Here is a 23,980-nt window from a genome sequence, read left to right as displayed (position 1 = left end):
GAGGGAGTGAAAGGGATTATTAAGGAGGATATGGAGGTTGCAGAGAAGCTGAATGAGTTCTTTGCATCTGTCTTCACGGCAGAGGATACTGAGCATATACCTGTTCCTGAACCAGGCTTTTTAGAGATGGTGGCTAGAGAGCTGAGTCAGATAGAAGTGACAAGGGATGATGTTCTAAACTGTCTGGAAAAACTGAAAGCTAACAAATCACCAGGGCCGGATGGCATCCATCCAAGAGTCCTCAAAGAACTCAAATGTGAAATTGCCGACCTCCTTGTTAAAATATTTAACTTATCCCTGAAATCGGGCTCTGTACCAGAGAACTGGAGAGTTGCTAATGTAACACCGATTTTCAAAAAGGGATCCAGGGGCGATCCGGGAAATTACAGGCTGGTTAGCCTAACGTCCGTTCCAGGCAAACTGATGGAAAGCATCCTCAAGGATAAAATGGTAAAGCACCTAGAAGAACAGGCCCTGCTGGGAGTGAGCCAGCATGGCTTCCGCAAAGGTAAATCTTGCCTCACCAACTTTTTAATTTATTCATAAATGATCTAGAAGCAGGGGTAAGCAGTGATGTGGCCAAATTTGCAGATGATACAAAACTCTTCCGGGTAGTGAAATCCAAAACGGATTGTGAGCAGCTCCAAAAGGATCTCTCCAAACTGGGGGAGTGGGCGACAAAATGGCAAATGCGGTTCAATGTTAGCAAGTGTAAAGTGATGCACATTGGGACGAAAAACCCCAACTTCAAGTATATGCTGATGGGATCTGAGCTGTCGGTGATGGACCAGGAGAGGGATCTTGGGGTTGTGGTGGACAGCTCGTTGAAAGTGTCGACTCAATGTGCGGCAGCTGTGAAAAACGCCAATTCCATGTTAGGGATCATTAGAAAGGGGATTGAAAATAAAACGGCTAACATTATGATGCCCTTATACAAAACTATGGTGCGACCACACTTGGAGTACTGTGTACAATTCTGGTCACCACATCTTAAAAAGGACATTGTTGAACTGGAGAAGGTACAGAAGAGGGCAAGCAAGATGATCAGGGGCCTAGAGCACCTTTCTTATGAGGCAAGACTACAATACCTGGGGCTTTTTAGTTTAGAAAAAAGACGACTGAGGGGAGACATGATAGAGGTCTATAAAATCATGCATGGTGTGGAGAAAGTGAAGAGAGAGAAATTCTTTTCCCTCTCACACAACACTAGAACCAGGGGTCACTCCATGAAATTGATTGCCAGGAGGTCTAGGACCAACAAACGGAAGTACTTTTTCACACAACGTGTTATGCACTTGTGGAACTCTCTGCCACAGGATGTGGTGACAGCCAACAACCTGGATAGCTTTAAGAGGGGTTTGGATGACTTCATGGAGGAGAGGTCTATCAATGGCTACTAGTCAGAGGGCTGTGGGACACCTCCAGCCTCAAAGGCAGGAATCTTCTGAGTACCAGTTGCAGGGGAGTAATGGCAGGAGAGAAGGCACACCCTCAACTCCTGTCTGTGGCTTCCAGCGGCATCTGGTGGGCCACTGTGTGAAACAGGATGCTGGACTAGATGGGTCTTGGGCCTGATCCAGCAGGGCTGTTCTTATGTTCTTATGTTTGATGTTGGAGTCCTCCAGGCTTGTGGTGCAGGGGGACTTCAATGTTCACTTTGGGACCAATTTGTCCGGGGCGGCTCAGGAGTTCATAGCAGCCATGACGACTATGGGCCTATCCCAAGTGGTCTTGGGGCTGACACACATTGCTGGTCACACACTTGATTTGGTCTTTCACTCTGATCAGGGTGGTGTTCCATGGGTGGGGAATCCTGTGATTTCCCTATTGTCATGTACGGACCACCATCTGGTTAAGGTTGGACTCACAATCACTTCCCACCTTTGCAAGGGTGAGGGACCTATTAGGATGGCCCACCCGAGGAGGTTATTGGATCCAATAGGATTTCAAGAAGCCTTGGAAGGATTTAATGTTGGTTCTTCTGGTGATCCTCTTGATGTCCTGGTGGAAAATTGGAACAGCAAACTCACCGGAGCAGTAGACATGATTGCTCCTAAGCGTTCTCTCTGAACCACTTCAAAACTGGTCCCTTGGTATACGGAAGAACTACGGAGGCTGAAGCGGCGAGGTAGATGACTGGAGCACAAGTAGAGAAAGACTCAGCTGGAATTCAACAGATTGCAACATAGAGCTCATTTGAAGATCTATGCGCAGGCGATACATGCTGCAAAGAAGCGATTCTTTTCTGCCCGTATTGCATTCACAAGTTCACATCCGGTGGAGTTGTCCTGGGTTGTGAGAGGGCTAGTATGTGTCCCTCCTCCCTTGAATCAGAATCTGGAACCATTGATTACCCGCTGTGATGTGTTTAATGAATTCTTTGTGGGGGAAATATCTCGTATTCGGGCCAACTTAGACTCCATCTCCACAATTACTTCAGTGTCTGATGTGGAGGTGTCCAGTGATTACTCTTGTGTGGTTAGGTTGGATCAGTTCCAGTTTGTGACTCCTGAGGATGTGGACAAGCTGATTGGAACGGTGCGGCCTACCACCTGTTCTCTTGACCCTCGCCTGACATGACTTATACTATCTGGCAGGGGGCTTGTTGTAGAAGGCCTGGTAGAGATTATAAATGCATCTCTGAGAGAAGATAGGATGCCTCCTAGTCTTAAGGAGACAATTATTAGACTGCTTCTGAAGAAGCCTACCTTGGATTCCTCAGAGCTGAGTAACTACAGGCCCGTCTCCAACCTCCCATAGTGGGCAAGGTAATTGAGAGGGTGGTGGCCTCCCAGCTCCAGACAGTCTTGGAGGGAACAGATTATCTAGACCCATTTCAAACTGGCCTCTGGGCTGGCTATGGGGTGGAGACTGCCTTGGTCGGCCTGATGGATGATCTCCAACTGGGAACTGACAGAGGAAGTGTGACTCTGTTGGTCCTTTTGGACCTCTCGGCAGCTTTCAATACTATCGACCATAGTATCCTTCTGGAGCGTCTGAGGGGGTTAGGAGTGAGAGGCACATCTCTGCAGTGGATACATTCTACCTCTCAGGCACGTTCCAGATGGTGTCCCTTGGAGACTGTTGTTCTTCAAAATCTGAACTTTTGTATGGTGTGCCTCAGGGCTCCATATTGTCTCCAATGTTGTTTAACATCTACATGAAACCACTGGGAGAGATCATCAGGAAATTTGGTGCTGGGTGTTATCAGTATGCTGATGACACCCAAATCTATTTCTCCATGTCAGAATCATCGGGAGAGGGCATAACCCCCCTAAATGCCTGTCTGGAGTTGGAAATGGGCTGGATGAGGGATAACAAACTGAGACTGAATCCAGATAAGATGGAGATACTCATTGTGGGGAGATAAAACTCGAGAGACAATTTTGATCTGCCTGTTCTAGATGGGGTCACACTTCCCCAGAAGGAACAGGTACGCAGTCTGGGGGTGCTTCTGGATCCAAGTCTCTTCCTGGTGTCCCAGGTTGAGGCAGTGGCCAGAGGTGCCTTCTATCAGCTTCAGCTGATACGCCAGTTGCGTCCGTTTCTTGAGATTGATGTCCTCAAAACAGTGGTACATCTGCTGGTAACCTCCAGACTGGATTACTATAATGAGCTCTATGTGGGGCTGCCCTTGTACGTAGTCAAGAAACTACAGTTGGCCCTGAATGTGGCAGCCAGGCTGGTTTCTGGTTCATCTAAGAGAGACCATATTACTCCTGTATTGAAGGAATACACTGGCTGCTATGTTTCTGGGCAAAATACATGGTGTCAGTTATAACCGATAAAGCCCTAAACAGCTTGGGCCCTGGGTATTTAAGAGAATGTCTTCTTCATTACGAACCCCACCACCCATTGAGATAATCAGGAGAGGTCCGTCTGCATTTGCCACCGGCTCATCTGGTGGCTACTCAGGGACAGGCCTTCTCCGTTGCTGCCCCAAGGCTTTGGAATGCACTCCCTAGTGAAATAAGAGCCTCCCAATCTCTGACAATTTTTAAAAAGTCTTCAAAGATGCATCTGTTCACCCAGGCTTTTAACTTATACTATTTTGATTGTTTTTAATGTTGTTTTAGAATATTGTTTTAAAAATTTTTAAATTGTTGTGTTTTAAATTTGTTTTTGTTTTTAACTAATGTTTTAATGTTGTTTTTATCTTGTTGTAAACCGCCCAGAGACATAAGACATTAAAAAAAATTAAATAAATAAGTAAGTAAGTAAACAAATAAATAAATAAATAAATAGGGTTAGGCTGGGCCCTTGATGCTACCGTCCTAATCTGAATTCCACCACCAATGGTTGCTATTTAGATAATAAATATCAAGCATGTAGGCCAAGCCTATTATGAACATAATGTGTAGTCTGGCTCTAAGAAAACCTCTTTATTAAATATCTTGGCAAAATATGGCTTAAAATACACACAATGATCCCAGAGAGCCTTATAAGCAAGGGAAAATGAGGTCAGGACTTCCACTACTAATTTTTCCCCGTTTCTCTGGAGCCAAGTTCATTTTGCTATTAATCTGTCACAGTCAATTGCAAATTAAGATTTTGAATGTTTAAACTGTTTGTAATCAGAGCTGCCCCTTGTAAAAGAGTGCCTGCCTTTGTTTAGAGCTAATCACCCAACATAGTGATAATCTGTTACATCTCTGATGGAGGCAATGCATTTAAGAAGCATTTCCAAACAACATGTTATAGATCTGCTATTTAGTTGAGAGAAATTATAGCTGATTAAATATCCTCAAAACATCACTTCTATTGATACATTATAATATTCCATTTAATCTGTCAGCGAAGAATGAGACTGATAATTGACTAACAGCACATTTACTAGGAAGCAAGCCCAATGGATCGCAGACCTCAGACCCTTTAATTTCTTCATGCCTGACATCTGAAGAAAGAAAATGAAGAATAGTTGGATCTTCATTGATATTACTGAGTGGAACTACAGATTAGATTTAAAGAATCAGTTTAAATAATTGACTGACATGATGAGGAAAATTACTCAGAGTAGACCCATTGAAAAGTAATTTCCTCATCATGTCAGCCATTTTACACACAGAGATTTCAAAGCAACTGAGTAATTACAAAACTCTGAAACACCTTTTAATCCACCATTTCTCTCTTATACAGATAGAGGGGTGGGAGGGGGAAATGAAAAGGTGCTTCAATGTTTTGTAATTACTCAGCTGCTTTGAAATATGTGTTCATTATGCATGTTATCCTCTCCATCCCCTAAAGACCGTTTAACTGAAATATATGTTCTTCTTGCACTTCAGAATGTTACATAAACCACCATTTGGCTGAGTCACAAGAGACACCAAAACATACAGACACAGGAGAAAAAATAGTCTTCACTAAGCAAGAAAGAAATATACCTCCACTTACAAGGGAAATAAAAACTTGGCAGATTTTTTTTTTCCTCCCAAGGTCTGATGGGGCCCTAGTACTTTTAAATGGAAAAAAAAGTATCCATAATGAAAAAGTGGAGCCGTTTCTTATATTCTGCTTTTCGGGGGGTGGCGGGGAGAGAGACAATCAATACCAACTAAATTGTTGCAATACCATATTTATGTGTCACATCAGGGTGGTTCACAGATCTATACACATCACTTGATTGCTCAACACTCAATGACTCAGCTGATTGTGTGAACTGACTCCATTGAAAAACATTTGTGTTGGAGATGATGGTGAAGAGGGCTGGTTCATGTCACATGGAACCATGGTCAAAGTCTGGTTCTATGAATTGTCTACAAACCTCAGGAGAACATGCTTTTCTTTCCTGCCCACGTGAGCCTCCCAGGCTTGCTACTTCTGATTCAGATCAGAAAAAAACAAGATTGGTCATTGTATCTAAATTTTACAATCTTAGTTTATTCTAAGCAACTTGCTTGAAATAAACCCAGATATGAACCATGGTTTGAGGTGGGTTACATGTTTAAGTTCACTATCTAAGTTTATTTCAAGCAAGTTGGGTAGAATAAACCAAGACTGGTCGGGTTAGGTTTCTTTCTAACATAAATCAGAGCCATCTTCCGAGGTTCATGCGGATAGGAAGGAGAAGTAACCACTCCCAAGACTTGTGGACATCATGAGGAATCAGGCTCTAACCACATGACATCTAAACCAACCCCATGTGTTTGTTTGGTGCAGACTGATTCACATGCAAGTCACCAGTTGATGCTGCAGTTCTAAATGAAGAGTAAGCATGTGTGAACCAGCCCTTAATCTTGTGCGATTATCTGGGGGTTTCTGGCCTATCTCTTCTAGAAGAAATGACACTTCCTCTAAAGCAGGCATCCCCAAACTGCGGCCCTCCAGATGTTGATGAACTATAACTCCCAGCATCCCTAGACACAATTTTTTGTGGCTGGGTATGCTGGAAGTTGTAGTTCAGCAACATCTGGAGGGCCGCAGTTTGGGGATGCCTGCTCTAAAGGATCAGTTTAGGACCTGATTCTGCTCCAGAGGCTCAGGTAACATCTGTTGCTAGAGGTGCTTTTAACAGCTTCAGGATACAGCCTCCCCTAAAGAACAGTGAACCAGCTGCTTTTTTATATGCCTTGATGACCTCCAGGATGGACTGTGGTAAAGAGCTGTATGTGGTGCTGTCTTAAAGACCATAGAGAAACTACAACTAGTTTGGAATATGGCGGCTTTCTTATTAGTAAGAAATACTGTAAGCCACAGTACACCTCAACTGAAAGCTGTGCTAGCTCCCCATTTGTTTCTAGGCACAATTTAATGTTTAATGGCCTAAATTGTTTGGTACTAGGATATTTTGCTTTTTATTTTAAGCAGAAGGTCCCAGGTTCATCTCCAAGTAGGGGTGGCAAAGACACCTGCCTGAAACCCTGGACAGTCACTACCAGCCAGACTTGACAATACTGAGCTAGATGGACCAATGATCTTACTCAGCTTCCTACGTACCAGGACCTTCTGGGTTGCACTGCCCACCTTATTGAATTCCCCAATAATATTTGTCAGGCCTGTTTGCTTGGAATCTTCAGGAAACTAATGAAGACCATTTTATTTTCAGAGAGCATAAGACAGCTAGATTTTTATCCAGGTCTTATTGTGGTATGCTTACTGCAGTCTTATTTTATAGCTGCTATGTTGTTGTTCATGATGCTGCTTCCCCTTCCTCATTATCTGCTTTTATTGATGTTATAGTACATTTTTTTTCACTTTTGTGCGTGTGTTTTTAAAGCTGCCCTGAGGGCTTTTAAAAAATCATGTGGTGAGATACAAAGTTGAATACCTAAGTGCATGTTCCACTTTGTGAATTTGCATGTTAGTATTGGCATATTTGAAGCTACAGTTAGATAGAATTATACACTGAGCAAATGCAACAGCCATGCAATAGAGAGGGAACAGATAGTGCTAAAAAGGTAATAGCATCTCATAAAGGTGCTGGCATAAGCATGCTCCAAAGCCGCAACACTGAAGAAGTCATATCCCCAAATATCGGTTCATTTTGCTTAAAGCATCACAGACTGTGTTCAGGTCGCTCCGAAGATCCTGGACAACGTTCTCAATACTTCTAGTGTCTTTCAGAATTTCAATGCTTTGAGTGTATGGGTTGAAATATACAGAAAAGGGGCGGTTGATTGATTTTGCAAAATCCCTGAAATAAAAAAAGAGCTTTAACTCCTGATTCTGCATATCCAAATAAAAGACAATTAGATGTAGCCTTGTTTGTAAGAGTCAAGGGAAACAACTTGCCTCATCTTTTCTTTGGCTTCTTCAAAACTTTCTGAGACAAAGTAAGCTTCCTGGAAAGTAGTGATAAGGCATTCTTGCATGCAGGTTGTCTTTGGATCAAACGTTTTCACATTGGCTTTATCAGACAGAGCATGCTGCAAAATATACCACAGTGTTAGTTAAGTTATATATATTATAGAACTCTCAAGTGTTTCTATGCTCCAGTTTTTATATCATTGTACACTTTCAAACAGCTGCTATTCTAGTTTTTTTAAAAATCTACAGTAGTCTTTCATTAAATATTCATATTAATATATATTCATAAATCCATTATTATTTACCTTATTCTTATGCATTAAATAAATAAGATTTAAAAATCTATTAGTTACTGTAAGGTGTGCCCCCCCCACCCGCAATGACTACGTAATCAAAAATGGCCAGAGAGATGTTTCTGCCCTATAAGTAGTAGTGGCTTCAGTCATTAGATCGAAGGAGGAATTGGTCTGTCAATAAATATTCCAACACAATCACTGAGATAGCTGAAATTATCAGTTTTCCCAGGAGAAGCAATAACATTCACCCATAGAGTAATTTAAATCTCATTATGCCATTTACACAATCTGTGCCATTTGTCTCACAGCCATCTCATCACGCTGATGGGTTTAGGTCTAGAAGTAACATGCTTGTATGATGACCACTGTGAAATATTTATTCATTGTATGATGATAAAAGTCATTACCTTTCTACCAAGTTCACTCGAACATGCTAAATAAATGTCTATACTTGAATGGACATAGCGCAGGAGGAAGAGAAAAGGATATGCAGCTCACGCAAAGTAGTGAAAAATAGACTCTTGCTGTATGTTTACCTGAAATCAGATGGGATTGACCAAAATGTAGCATTGGTGGGTATCATATCATGTTGTGCATGTTCATTATGCACACAGTAAGACAGGAGCTGGGTAGTGAATGACTGATCAAGACTGATTGGGATTTCTGTGGAATGAGATTCATTGTTTCATCACGGATAATTTTAACATCATCTTGTGATGCTATTCTGACATTCTGGATGGTTTTGTTAAGTTGGTGGATCTTAGAGTTAATGATCAGACAAGTGTTCTCTGTAGTAGTGAGGATGGCCTCTCTAGGGCAAAACTAGAACCCTGGGCAATATTCAGAAGGCTAGAAGATGACAATGAAAACTCTGTACACCTTGATGGCCGTGGGGCTAAATTGTACAACCATTGGAGCCTAGGCATAGTCTTCAGAATGTAAAATGTATGTACACATACAAATCTTATATAATTATCTTTTAAGGTGATCACATATACTCACATATATTACTACTATCCTTGATCGTGTTATATGCACTGTTGTAATCTGATTACAATTAGAATTTTTTTTTTAAAGATTGCATGGACAGGAAAGTGGAGTCAGCTGAGCAAAGCTAGCAAACATGTTAAATGAAACTGCACCACAGCAGTTCTAAACAATACTCCGGTAAAGACCTGTGTTCAGAAAAGGGACAAAATGATTTCCACTATATTCTGGTCTGGTGCTAAAGCTAAATGTTAGCTGGGGGTGGTGGGGGTATGCATAAGTAAAACTGAGCACCTGTAAAACTGGTTCCTGAAAAACTGTTCCCTCCAGACTGTGCAAATTGTGGGACGTAAGAGAAGCTGTTCTCAGCACACACACAAAAGGCTAATTCATAAACAGCTTTAAAAGGAAGAGGGATAAGGAAGTGTCAACAAATATTAGTGTATCTAGAAATGTTTTAACATCAAATTGAGATCTGGTAGCATACTCAGGATAGCAAGGCATCAGTCACCTGTGACAAGTGCTCAAGCCCAGCATAAATCACAGCCCTAGAAGAGCAGCTTGGATTTCTTCTGTAGAACCGTTTGGTAAGGCAGCTTGCTCTAAAACAGACCTAAGCCAAGACGGAGACATACTCCCAACCCAGTTAGTTAATGGGAGGGTTTTGAGATTACCACCTGTAAGTGATAAGAAAAGTGCAGACATGGGGCTAGCAGATTTAGCTTCTGGATCAAATACTGAAATGGATGTATGCATCTGGAAGGAAAATCCAGATGTGGATGAGCTAGGGTGGTGTAGTGGTTAGAGTGCTGGACTAGGACTGGGGAGACACGAGTTCAAATCCCCATTCAGCCATAATACTAGCTAGTCACTTCTCTCTCAGCCTAGCCTACTTCACAGGGTTGTTGTGAAAGAGAAACTTAAGTATGTAATACACCACTCTGGGCTCCTTGGAGGAAGAGCGGGATATAAAATGTAATAATAATAATAATTATTATTATTATTATTCTGCCAGCCATCTTTTACCAAAAAAAAAAAAAAGCAGGGGAGTGAGTAATTCTCTCACACATTACAACCCTTTGAACTTGATTGGGTTCAGAAGGTCTATAAAGAGTAGTCTTATCAGCCCCCTATTCTAGCTGTAGAGATTTTCCACACAAGTTCTCACATTCCACAGGAACAAGGTGGGGGGAATCAAGCGAGCAAGCAAGCAAGCAAGAGGAGGCTGTCATTTTATCTGCCAACCAGAGCAACTATCTGAGTTTAACCGAACTGGAACTCTTGCAGCTGTTGCTAGAATTTAAAGGATGGGCAAAAAAAGAACGCATGGATCCAATGTTCACCTGCCGGATCAGTTATGAGGTCAGCTAGCTCCAGGCCTAAGAAGGAAACAGTGTTCTCCCACCCTGAGTTCATATATCTCAGTTTCTCAGATCTGAAGCTGTTCCTACTACTACTATGAATATCTGTGTAACACTCTTCCACCAAAGTTCTCAAAGCAGTTAAGATAGAAAAAACAGACATGGCTGCCAGTCCCCAAGGGCTCACAATTCAAAAAGAAACACAAAGCAGACAGCATCCGCAGTCACTGGAAGGATGTTGTGATGGGGTTGAATAAGACCAGTTGCTTTCCCCCTGCTAAATGTAAGAGAATCACCACTTTAACAGGTGTCTCTTTGCTCAGTTAGTTCCAGATAGAGATATAGTCCAACTTCAGTGCAAGTCATGATTGTGGCAACAAGGCCAGTACCCCCAAGTCCAGCCTTGCCCCTTCACTTCTGGGCTAGGTGTTAATTGCAGGAGAAGGCATTGGTTTCACCTCATTCTTTCTCCTACCAGTCCATAACTCCTCCTTTAGTCTAGCCTCCCACCAGAGGTCCTAGATTTTCCCTGGATGTGGTCCTCCTCATCATTGGTGTTGCCCTACTTAAATAGCAAGGAGCAGGCTGAGCATCCTGCCTGGGCCCCACCTTTCTGACCCACTGCAGCCTTTATTTGCCCACCCCTTTTGGCACTCCCCTCTCTTTCTGCCCCACCACTGTTCCAAACTTGAACTCAGTGTGTCCCTGCCCTGCCTCCCACTCTCCTGCCTGTCTTTCCCTTCCTGTTGCTGCCATTTGGTCAGATCTCTTGGAGCCGGCCAGCTGACAACATCAGGCATTGCTGGTCATGTTCCTCAGCTCCCTTTCTGTAGCCAGATGCTTTGGGCAGGCTCCAACTCTTTGCCCACATCACAGGCCTCTGTTGCTGCTCCTCCTGCCATGAGACCACCAGGGAGTTTGGTCTCCGGACAGAGACATCAAGGTGAGCGGGGTTGGGGGGTGGCCAGACAATAATGAGAAATAACATGAGAAATCCACACAATGTATAAGGATGCTATGTGATATTCTTACCTTCACAATCCATAAACAAACATGTTCCTTTTCAAGTTCGAATAAAAAGTGTTTGCAAGACATAGTGTATTCATGATTGCCACAGATTGTCAGCAAATAGAGCTAAGGATATGTTGTTATGTCCTTGTACGTCATGTGGATTTCTCATTTGGAGCTGGTTCAGATCAACCTCAGCCTGCTGCCACTCTTACACATGATAAAGCTGGAGTCTTGTCACAAATGCACCCATCCCTACATCATTCATGGATTTGTAAATGCATTCATGGCAAGTTACTCATATTTAAAGGGTGATAATCTGAATCACCTCTCAACATGTGCTGCAAAACCCTGTTTTTGCACTGTGTGTAGCAGAGTGATTTGGACAAATGCCCTTTACACATGAGTAAAGGACATGCTGAGAATGCATTGGCACATCCACATTTGCAACAAGGCTTCAGCCTACTGCATGTGGTGGTATGCTGAGGTTCATCTGAACCAGCCCTTTATTTGCGTGATTTGCACCGAAGTTGGAATATGTTACAATTTGGAAGAGCCTTGGAAGTTGCTGTGAAGCAGATCCAGTTCTCTAGAAATTGGATTTCTTCATTATCCAATTGACTATATTGTGGTCCCACTTAGACTGTCATAGCATCATCATCAGATTTAAATGATTTCAGATCAAATGGTTTGATGAGTACAAAACATTCTTGTATTTGATACACTGAGTATTTTCTGCAGTGTTTCTTGCAACATTCACTAAAACTGATGCCACAGTACACTGCAGTATGGAACAACAAACTTTACTGAACAGCACAAACTCTTCCTACAGCTACTGATCTCCACCTGGCTGCTGTGCTTGGTTGCTGCCAGACGGTTTAGTCCAGAATTGCCATCTTTTATTCACCCACTTTTTACAAAACATCCAGACACCATAAAATTTAAGGACATGCATGACATTTTTCGGTGCCTCATTAGAGAGGTGGTGGTAAAGACCTGCATACCTGCTCCTTAAAGCTAACACTCTCCGCCCCGCCCCCCCCACACACACACACCTTCCTGAAACGTTTTATGCACATCCCTAATCAAATTGCTCTTCTGTGTTTTCCCCATTTTTATTCAGTTTCTTTTGGGAGCTCATTTATTATGACTGTAGGGGGTGGAGGAACAGCATAGCAGATCACCTTAGCGCTGTTTTTCTTTTTGAAGAGGTGTGTTCTTGGACATCTACAGGAAAATTTGGGTCAGACAGATCCTCTCACAATGCTTCTTTATGCCCGTACCCAAGCATACTTTTGCCATTACCATCAGGAAGCCTTGTAGAAGCATGCGTTTTAAAAAATCATTTATTGGTGCTCAAACATATTTTCACCTATTACTATTTTCATTGCCGTTTTCTCTGTCTGTACTCTTGAAGGAAATCTGTGCCTCATTCCAGACTCTCAATTTAGTGTGTGTGTGTGTGTGTGTGTGTGTGTGTGTGTGTGTGTGTGTGTGTGTGTGAAAGCAAGAGAACCTGTCACTGTCCTTTAACTTGAGCTTCGTTTCACTTTTTCTGTGCATTTCACTTTTCTATAATTTGGAGAAAGGAAGAAAAAAGGCAACCATGAGGTTGCTATGGCTTTCAGAGAAATGAATATGTAGCCTGATTCTATGTAAGTTTACACAAAAGTAAATTCCACTGAGTTCATATGAGACTTTTCCCAAGTAAGTGTGCATAGGATTGCAGCATAAAACTACAATTTCATGCATGCTTGCTATTTATGTGGGAGTATAACCCATTGTATGCACTGAGACTGACTTTCTTCAGAGTAAACATACACAGAATCAGAATGTAAAAATGGATGTTCCAAAGCAAGCAACTGTAGGAGGAATCTGTGAGACTCCCACTGAGTCCTTTGCCCTCATCTGTGCAGAGCCTAGCCAGGGGCTCGGAGGAGCAGAGGGAGAGGAACGCAGCCACCACCGCAGCAGCAGCAGCACAGTACACAAATGAGGAAAGGCAAAGAGGGAGGTCAAAGGCTCAAGAGCAGATGGAGCTGTAGTTCAGTGGTAGAACATCTGCTTTGCATGAAGGAGGTCCCAGGTTCAATCCCTGGCTGGGAAAGACTCCTGCCGGGAACCATGGAGAGTTGCTGCCAGTCAGAGTGCACATAAGAACAGCCCTGCTGGATCAGGTGCAAGGTCTATCTAGTCCAGCATCCCGTTTCCTACAGTGGCCCACCAGGTGCCTCTGGAAAGCCCTCAAGCAGGAGATGAAGAAATGCACTCTCTCTTGCTGTTGCTCCCCTGCAACTGGTATTTAGAGGCATTGTGCCTCTGCAGCTGGAGGTAGTCTATAGTCACCAGACTGCCATTGATAAAACCTGTCCTCCATGAATTTGTCTGAGCCCTTTTAAAGCCATCCAAGCTGGTGGCCAACACCTCATCCCATGGCAGATAATGCCATATATTAATTATGCACTGTGTGGAAAAGCTAGATGCACCAATGGCCTGACTCAGTAGAAGGCAGCTTCCTATGCTCTAAGTGGTGCCCAGGGAGCAGTGTTACCTCTAAGGCATGTCCATGTGCATGCACTCTCACATTTATTTTTTTTAATGTCCACTCAGTTAATTTTAGATCCCACTCAGGCTGAATCAGGTTCCAAATTTCCTCCCTGACATCTCCAAGACAGGGCTGAGAGACTCCTGCCTGCAACCTTGGAGAAGTTTCTGCCAGTCTGTATAGACAATACTGAGCTAGATGGACCAATGGTCTCTTGGTATAAGGCTGCTTCCTATTTTTCTATGTGATTCCACTGACTATATGTTGTGCACTGCATCATGACTTAGTGTTGTGAATCCATTTACATGCAGGTGCACTAGATACATGGGGCATCCAACCATCCATTTGGAGATTTAATTTAGAGACTCTGGAGAGAGAGTGGAGTCCTGAAGAATGACAACTCTAGCAACTCACGTGGGCGGGGGGGGGGATGAACAAGGCAGTCTCAAGAGGCAAAAATAGGGGTGGGGGACAAGGACCGTGATTTAGCAGAGCCAGAATCTAGAACTGCTTCCCTTGACATGCCACACATGGTTATAGTCTTTGTCTGAGGAGACAAAAGCTATAAGCATGATGGCGGGCACTTCCATGATTGGGATACTTGGGCACTCAAGTCTCCTGATCACGGAAATGCCTGTCTTCGCATGCAGGGCCTTCACCTCTTCAGATGAAGGCTGTAAGTATGAGTAGTGCACTGTGGGAAAGAAGTGAGCAGGACCTCTGGGGCTTTCCCCCTCCTGTAAATTTTAAACTTCCCTCCAGTAAATTTTAAACTTCCAATTAAAAAAATGTCCGAACCAAGCTAGAGATGAGAAGCAAATCAGTTATTTATTTGTTTGTTTGTTTGTTTAATTATTTATTTTATATCTCGCTCTTCCTCCAAGGAGCTCAGAGCGGTGTACTACATACTTAGGTTTCTCCTCACAACAACCCTGTGAAGTAGGTTAGGCTGAGAGAGAAGTGCCTGGCCCAGAGTCACCCAGCAAGTCTCATGGCTGAATGGGGATTTGAATTCTGCCCCGTCCTAGTCCAGCACTCTAACCACTACACCACACTGAAGCAGCAGCAAAGACGACCACCTATCCCCCATTTGAGAAGAAGGTGCTTGATGAGATTTGGGTCTCTGAGCGATTCATGGAGGGCCTGGAACCATGGGTCACTAATGACCCCTGCTATACAGTATGTCACTGAACACTCTCTCTTCTGAGCCAAGTGGCTGGGATATAATAACAGTATTGCTGACAAGCAGAGGGTGAATCTTTCAGCTTGTAAAGGTGAGGGGGAACAACAGGTGAGTTGTAAATACTGTCATCTCTGTGAGTCACAGCCAAGGCAAAATTGATAGAGACTCTACACTGATTGTAATTTCTTGTTATTTGGTTCCAAAAAAATAAAAATATTGGAAAGTACACACTTAAATGTTAGCGTTGCCTCTGATAGCGGTCACTTTCAGATTGTGTGTGCTGATGTTACCACAAATGTTTTATGATGTCAATAGAATTGTATATATTGTTTAGACAATGGAAGGAGACTTTCTACTTTCTAGTAGTAAAAAGAGCCATAAAATATACACCAAGCATTAAACAATATCATTTTCCTGGTGGAAATTTCCTTTTTATAGGCCTCCCAGACCTGCTTTGCTAGTTTTACCTAATTTCAGGAAATATTTTGGTTGTGAGCACTTTTCAAAAGAAAACATGCAGTATCACAGCATCCAAAATAAATTTCTTCATGAAACAAAGGATAGTAATATAGATGAAAATAAATCCAAAATAAATTTCTTCATGAAACAAAGGATAGTAATATAGATGAATGCACGACATAGTCTGCTGTTGACTTCAATGTTTTTAAGCCACATCCTGAAATCACACATATGGAATCTGAAATGTATTCAATATGTATTTGCCATTGGATTTGGTGGCCACTAGCTTGGATGGCTTAGACACATTCATGGAGGACAGGTCCATCAATGGCCACTAGTCTGGTGGTTGTAGGCCATCTCCAGCCTCAGGCGCAAGATGCCTCCAAATACCAATTGCAGGGGAGCAACAGCAAGGGAGAGGGCATGCCTTCACCTCTTTCCCGTTGGCTTCTCAGAGGCATCTGGTGGGTCACTGTGGGAAACAGGATGCTGGACTTGATAGGCCTTGGGCCTGATCCAGCAGGGTTGTTCTTTTGTTCTTATGACATAAGTCTTAACTGACTAATATAATTTTTTTTAATTATCTGTGTGTCCTTCCTTGTACAATGTAGAATGTATACTGACTGTATCTGAAAGTCCTGTACTGAAAACATCTATGATACTCTACTCAGAGTTTGTGCATGGATCTCTCTATAATATGCAACTATTCCACATGGTTCTGGTTCACACATGTGAAGCTCTGACTGACATCCAGATGTGGGCAAATGCAACTTGTTGCACTAGCACAAGGTTGTTGCACTAAGTCTGCGGCTTCCATTCTAGACAAGAGTTGTACTAGTACAAACCTGTTTGTGCTTGCGCAACAAGGTGTACAACCCGCAGCTTGTGTCATATTTTGCAGGGGAGCTTTGTGCAATAGCACAAGAGTGAAATTTTGAGCATCCCCATGACCTTTGAACCTTGCTTGTGGCACACGTGCTTTATTAGTCTGATGTCAGCCACCATTTGTTTTCTTCCAATAATCCTGGCGCTGAGCAGCTGGTTGCTGCAGCTGGGAAGAGGCACATACCATGTTCCCTTCCCTTTCACAGCTCTGCAGCCCACACTCTCTCTTTTTAGCCCGTTCTGAACAGCCATTTGCTACAGCTGGGGAAGGCGCATGCTATGCGCCCTACCCCCAGCCCTGTGCGCTTGCTCTCTCAGCCAGCTGCTGAGGCTGGGAAGAGGTACGTGCCTTAACTCCTCTACTGAAATGAACAGTGGTAATTGCACACTGATCTAAAACTGAAAACCCACACATTAATTCCTGGGGGAAGGTTTCATTTTGTTCAGTCAGACTTGCGTCTGATTTGAGCTGCATAAGGTTGGGATGCACAGATCGTAACAAAATTGAACAAAGAAAAGTCTACTTGTGCAGCATAAGCCTATGCATATTTGCTCACATGTAACTGTCCTTAATAGGTGTTTACGACTGCCACTGAAGATAATGTATTCAGGTCTGCACCATGATCTACAAACTGAAATCTTCCACCTTCAATATTTATGTGTTACTGGCATCATCACAATAGCCCAAATGGGAAAAGTTGTTACACCAAATGATTGGGATAAGGATTTTGAATGTCACATTCCATTTTTCTTTCAAATCCATGTATTGATAGGATATTATCACAATTTTAAAAGTATAGAAGATTTTGAAATATGAATATTTATACACAAGACAAATACCTAGTTCTTATTGATAATGTAATTCTAGAGTTATGTATACTTAGTATTTTCATACATACCTTTAGTTCTCCAATGGAAGACAGAAGGCCAGCCCCATAAGCTCGCAGTTGCCCATCTTGCTTACAAAGGCCAAATTCAATGGTGAAAAAATAGCACTGTAAAAAGAAAAAAATGGACAGCTGTAGATAGATGCATGCAGAAGTTCAAAGGAAGCATGCTATGAGTACATTCATTGCTTCCTTTACATCATTTCTTCAGAATTTCATGTTTTTTAAATAAGCTTGATCAAGGACATGCATGGTTCAGTCCTTTAAATGTCATTTTTCTACAATGAGCACAATCAGCAATACTCTGATTTATTTCATCAGGTTCTTTCATGAATCTATTAAGGAAGCATCACTATAAGAATCACCATGATCCAGGAAAGAAAGCACCTGTAGTTAAGGAGCACTTATGTACATTTGCAGCAACCAATATGTACGGGCTTACTTCTTGTCCCTGGTTGTTAATGTCTTAGAATTTACACAGCGGCATAGCAAGCTTCCCAGGGGCCAGGGGACAAAGTGCAGGCAGGGGGCTTCCATCACACGTGCAGAGCGTGCGTGCACCCCAAGCCATGTCCCTTGCGTCTGACATCAGATGCAAGCGGCGGGGCCACCAACCTAACCCACCCAAGCCTTTCTCCTCCCCATTTCAACACACTTTGTGTTCGGGTGGTCCTACACGTATGTTTATTGTTCCGTTTTTAGACTGCCTTCCATAAAGCATCCCAAGGCAGTTTACAAAAAGGTATAAAACAATACATTTCACTAAAAATCATTTAAACCCTAAAAATCAGTTAAAGTGTTCCTCACAGCCTGACCATTCCCCCTTCATCTATGCAGCATGCATTCATCGTCAGTCTGCTGCCCCCAGCCCAGCCCATCCCAGTGGCCCTCTCTACCTTCTCCCCCTGGTGGCAGCAACAACCCCCGGCACACCTATTAGCCAGTCAGTCCACAGCAAGCTACTGCCCACCTTTTCTCCCCACAAGCGCAGGGTAGCATAAGCCGCGCCATGTCTTTCAGCTCCACACATGGACCGTGTATGTCCCCCCCCCATGTTCCCTTGGGGAGAGACGCAAATCCCCAAGAAGCCCCAAGCAGTAATAATGCTGCCTTGAGGAGACAGAGGCAGGAGGGAAGGGAGGGCCACAAGTGGGACACACACAGGTGCACATCAGCAGAAGCGGTCAGGCCAGGGCCACCACAGCCATTAAAGCCAGCTGCTGCCACCACTGGTGAGTGGGTGCCCTTTCCCCTTGCTCCCTTGCCAGAAGAGCTTCCCAGCTGGGTGCGTGCTCTGCCTGCTGCCTCGCCTCTCCCACAGCCTGCCCATCACCCTCCACTGACTGCTGCTGGCTGCTCCTTGCCCGCCCTGTCTTGGTCACCACTGCTGCTTCTGAGAGCGATGTGGGCAGCAGCAGCAGTAAGCGGTGAGGAGAGCAAGTGAGGGGGCCGCTCCAGCGGACAGACATGCATGCACCCGAGCCTTGTGGGGCCCCTGACCTTCCAGGCCTGGGGATATTTGTTGCCCCTGAACTTACACAAAAACCTCAAAAAGCAATCACCCAAAGTATGAAACTTGCTTAACATTTGTCTAAGCCACACAAAGATGAACTGAAGGTAAAGTGTGCCATCAAGTTGATTTCAAATTGAAAACTGAATTTCAACTTGAAAGAGCCCTGTGGGGTTTTTTTTGTTAGAATACAGGAGAGGTTTACCATTGCCTCCTCCTGCGCAGTATGAGATGATGCCTTTCAGCATCTTCCTATGTCGCTCCTGCCCGATATAGTACCAGGGGCGGATATGAACCGGCAACCTTCTGCTTCTTAGTCAAGCATTTCTCCACTGCACCATTAGGTGGCTACTCATGACAATATTCAACTTCATTTTCTTACAGAATTTCAGCACTTACTTCTTTCTTTAAACAATTATATTCCACCTTTCAAGCATGACCCTGCTTCCTGGGGCAGCTAACTATATGTAGGTGTATATGTATATGTGTGTGTGTGTGTGTGTGTGTGTGTGTGTGTGTGTGTGTGTGTGAACAATCAGTACAAATATAACGTAAAAACTAAGAACAATTTAGGGTTGTGCATTTTGTATTTTTTCTGTTTCGATTTGTACCAAATCAGAATCAACCCCATTTTGTATTTTGTCTGAAATTAAGCCTTCCGAATCACCCTAATTTTGTTTTGTATCCAAATTAATCCGAATCCTAATCTGAATTAATTCAGATTTAATAATTGGTCACATGGTCAAAAGAGTGGGTGGGGGTTATAGTGCCCAATGGGTGGAAGCTACCACAAAAATTTCAAAGGAATTTGGCAAATAGCTGGTTTTGGGTTAATTTTTGAAGTTTGGGTGTCTTTCAGATTTTCTCCATAGGTTATGATGTTGGTTTCAGGAAACATATCGCTTCACATGGGGTGGAGGGAAAGGGTGGCCCAGAGTGGAGTGTGGTTGGTGGTAGTGCCCAGTTGGTACAAGGAAGCTACCACAATTTTTTCAGAGGAATTTGGCAAAGGGCTGATTTTTAAAGAATTAATGAAGTTACGCGTCTTTCATATTTTCCTCATAGGGTATAATGGAGGTTTCTGCAATCCCATAATTCCACTTGAGGGGCACTGGGGTGGCCCAGAACAAGTGGCGGTGTAGTGCACATAGGATGCCAACCACCCACATGAGTTGCCAACCCATGAAGTACAGGGTTTTGTTGTTCTAGAGGTGTTCTGAGAGTAGATTCTCTAGTAGCATATGAGAATGGATTCATGGTTTTTCATTAAAAATCTCATTTGCTACCAGAGAATCTAAACTCAACACCTCAGAAACCACAAAGCCCAGTACCCCAATGGGTTAGCAATCCAGGGGCATGGTTGGCACCCTCTGTGCACTACACCACCACTCGCTTTGGGCCTTCTCAGTGCTCCCCAGGTGGAGTTATGGGGCTGCTGAAACCTCCATTATTCCCTATGGGGGGAAATCTTAAAGATACGTAAACCTCAAAAATTCCTAAGAAATCAGCCCTTTGCCCTATTTGGAATCTGGGTGCACCACCCTTGGGGCACTGCCACCCAACCCACTGTTTTGCCCCTGAAGCCCCACATAAACAAGTTGAAAGAGTGAAGAGAATGATGAACAACGACATTTAATTTTTTGGCACAGTTATTTGAGAATTTTGCAGCGGGCATGAGCCTGTCCCTGTGGCACTAGCACAGCAGCACAACCCATCTGTGGATTCAAGCAATCTTTCAATAAAAATACTCACTCCCCATGGAACAGTGACCACAGGTCTTTTGAGATAGCAAGATAGACCAATGAAATGCCTTTGTACTATGGAACAGCTCCAAATGTTCATTTAACTGAACTAGAGTGAGCCGTAGCCCAAACAAATCAGCCTACTGTTCAGAATTGTTGAGATTTATCATCACTGCATTTAAGAAAGTGCAAAACCATGGATCATGGTTACAAGAAAGAGAGAAGCAACTAAGATTCCTGGGGATGTCAATAGATTGACAGGGGTATTCCCCACCCCCCTCCTTTTGTCTCCTGTAGTCCCATGTGGATGACCTGTCCCTGCAATGGCAAAAATTGTGAACCACTGGTTTAGACATCCTGTCCCACCAGATTACATTGTGGTCTAAATTACATTAGACTGCTCAACCTGGGCAACAAAACTTAGACACCACTATAACTCATAAAAATCAGAAGAAAAACAAAAGAGCTCTTCAAATGACCCCTGAACAAGTCAAGAGATTCTTTCTAAACCTTTGGAAAGAAAAACATGTGTAATTTTAGAAATTTCCTAACCAGCTTCTCAAAAAGCTTCTCCACATAATTTATACCATGGCTTTTAGCAAGAGCTTTGGAATTGCATTGAGCTCCCAAAGATATTTGGGTATTTCTGTCTCAAAATGCTGTCTTCCAAATCCCTTTGCAAGGTCAGTTTGCATTTCAATCACACTGAATACAACACATACTTAACTAAACCATTCATGCTAAACAGCTTTTTGCATACCTTATCTTCTGCTAATCACTCAGTGCCTCAGCTGGAGTGGAGAGAGTCAGAGAAGTCAATTTGAATTGCAATGCTTTTCCAAAGAACAAAGCCTTCTGCCCGAAACACAGTCATTTCGATTTGGAAACAAAAATCTCTGTTTTTTAATTCTTGATTTTTGGTTACAAAACCTCAGAAATTGCCATTCTAAATTGCTCTAGGCTTTTGCATTTCGATTCAGGTACAAAACGTTTTGTGCCCAAAAATGGCAGATAAGGCAGCATAGTACAAGGATTCTCAAACTTGAGCAAAAAGGCTATTGTGGCTGGGAATGATGCAAGTTGTAGTCAGGGTTACCTGCATGGCAAGCAGGGGAACTGCCCCAGGCCCCGCTCTTTTAACCCCTATTAGAATTAACTGAAAGGGGGGGCCCCCCGCACTGGCTGATTTGCCTCAGGCCCCGCACCCCACCAGGGACAGCCCGGGTTGTAGTACAACCATATCTGGGGACCCAAGTTTGACAATTCTTGGCAGAGTACAATTCCAAAAAAGAGGGCTAAAATGTTTCAAAATGAAAAGGTATGAGGAAATAAAAAAGCTTTTCATCCAACACAAAAATTTAAGGTACTGTTACCAGATAAATCTCATTCAGGGGAGCATTCAGTTACCAGGGCATCATCACCAATAGATTCCTTTATCTTCTTGCCATCTGCCTAACCTTTGGATGATGGGAGCATTCAGGGCAGAAGCGGGTTTGAAGATGATCTTAACATATGGGCAGGCAATCCTTCAAGTACCCCAGTCCTAAACTGTCCAGGATTTTAACGGTATACTAAGCATAAACACTTAACTGCGCCTGAAAATGCTGTTTTTAAAAATGGTAAGAGGGCGCTTTCCAGACTAGCTGCTCATTAGCAGCAAAATTCCTCCATTCGTACAAGTCACATTCAGGCCATAAACAGCAGGGGGAGCATTCTCACAGCACCTCTAACAACCCTTTAAAAAAGAGCAATTTTTCCATGCCGGATATACGATGTCCTAGCTCTATATCTCAGCAATTAAATTCACAACAAGGCATTGGAAATGTGAACGACCCCCTGCTGTCCGCGTAGGGACTGCGGTGTCACAACACAGGAAGTATGAAAGCACATTTCCGCGAAGCGTCCTGACCCCGTTGTAGGGTCTAGTCTGGAAAGCACTGAGGTAAGATAAATTGCTGCAAGTTACAGTGGTTAAGCAGCTGTATTTTGAACTAACTGCAATTTCTAGGCAGTCTTCAAAAGTAGCCCCACATAAAACAAATCACAGTAATCTAGCTTGGAAGTTACCAGAGCATAGATAATGTGATTCAACTGTCCAGAAGAGATTGCAAATGGTGCCCCAGCCTAATGGAAGTGCTCTGAGCCACCAAGATCACTTGAGCTTCCAGTGGCAAAGCTAAATCACTGAGGACTCACAAGTTGCTAATGTGGTCCTTCAAGGGGAGTGGAATCTCATTCAGTGCGAGCTGAACACTACCTCCCCCCCGGGCAGACAAATCACCCCAAAACTGCACCACACAACCTGATTGAATTTCAGTGTATTGGCCATCATCCAGTGCATACTGTGTCCAGCCATTTTCTTTTTTTCAAAATACTCAACATCCAGAAGTTCCTACAGGACCTGGAATGTAGCTTGAGATGTGGGCAACCCTCCGTGCCATTAGTTTGTTTCTAACCATTTCTTATAGCCGGTGACATTGCTGCATCTGAGCTAGCCATGGCATTAACTGCTTATATGAGTGGTCTATTTGTGTGAACAATGAGATGTGAAGGACTCTTGACAGAAGTTGCAAAAAAATTATGAAAGTAAATCCATAAGTCTGAATTTGCATCTTATTCGAGGCCAGCACACGGTAATTGTTGAAAACCTGAAAGCAGTGACTTGAATCAGCATCAATTTGTGTATGTTTTAAGACTAGAATAGAGGGACAGTATTCAATCAGTTTAATCTGGCAATGGACTGTGATTAAGACCAAGAGTAAGAGTACTTACCAAGAGTTTTAAAGTACTTACAGCAAAACCTAAGCTTGTACAGCTGTCCTGTTTACTCCTGGTTTTAACTGTTACTGGATACTGCTTATGTTTATACAAAGTACTTGCACTAGTCAAGAAACTATGGATTTTTTTTTTCTTTGAACAGTTGGCATCCAGGACTCATCACAAAGTGCTTTAGATGCTCTCCTCTGTTTCAAAAGCAATTTGCCAAGCTGACTGGTACATAAGAAATTGCCATCTAATGAATCAGGCCATTGGTGGTTCATCAAGCATAGTAAAGGTAAAGTGTGCCATCAAGTCGATTTTGACTCCTGGCACCCACAGAGCCCTGTGGTTTTCTTTGATAGACTACAGGAGGGGTTTACCATTACCTCCTCCCATGCAGTATGAGATGATGCCTTTCAACATCTTCCTATATCGCTGCTGCCCAATAAAGTAACAGCATGGATTTGAACCGGCAGCCTTCTACTTGTTAGTCAAGCATCTCCCCACTGTGCCACTTAAGGTGACCATCAAGTTTAGTACTGGCTGGCTAAACAGGGTTTCAGGCAGGGGTCCCTTTCTGCCCTATCTGGAGATACCAAGTGTTGAACCTAGGA

At 43.2% G+C, this 23,980-nt stretch overlaps 1 protein-coding gene across 1 annotated transcript in view; it reads right to left on the bottom strand.

Annotated features, from left to right (window-relative positions):
- Nucleotides 1–6,420: 6,420 nt before the first annotated feature.
- TPH2 (tryptophan hydroxylase 2) overlaps nt 6,421–23,980 on the bottom strand; it is a 93,632-nt gene continuing 76,072 nt past the window's right edge. The window contains exons 9-11 of the mRNA XM_053251445.1: nt 17,367–17,462; nt 7,729–7,862; nt 6,421–7,630 (exon numbers count right to left, since the gene is read on the bottom strand). Coding sequence (XP_053107420.1) covers nt 7,456–7,630; nt 7,729–7,862; nt 17,367–17,462 — 405 coding nt within the window. The 3' untranslated portion in view covers nt 6,421–7,455. The remainder of the gene's footprint in view (nt 7,631–7,728; nt 7,863–17,366; nt 17,463–23,980) is intronic.

This window comes from Hemicordylus capensis, chromosome 5 (assembly GCF_027244095.1).
Source record: "Hemicordylus capensis ecotype Gifberg chromosome 5, rHemCap1.1.pri, whole genome shotgun sequence".
In the NCBI taxonomy this organism is placed as follows: domain Eukaryota; kingdom Metazoa; phylum Chordata; class Lepidosauria; order Squamata; family Cordylidae; genus Hemicordylus; species Hemicordylus capensis.
The sequence above is the reverse complement of the archived record's forward strand: the minus strand, read 5'-3'. Positions and strand labels throughout refer to the sequence as shown.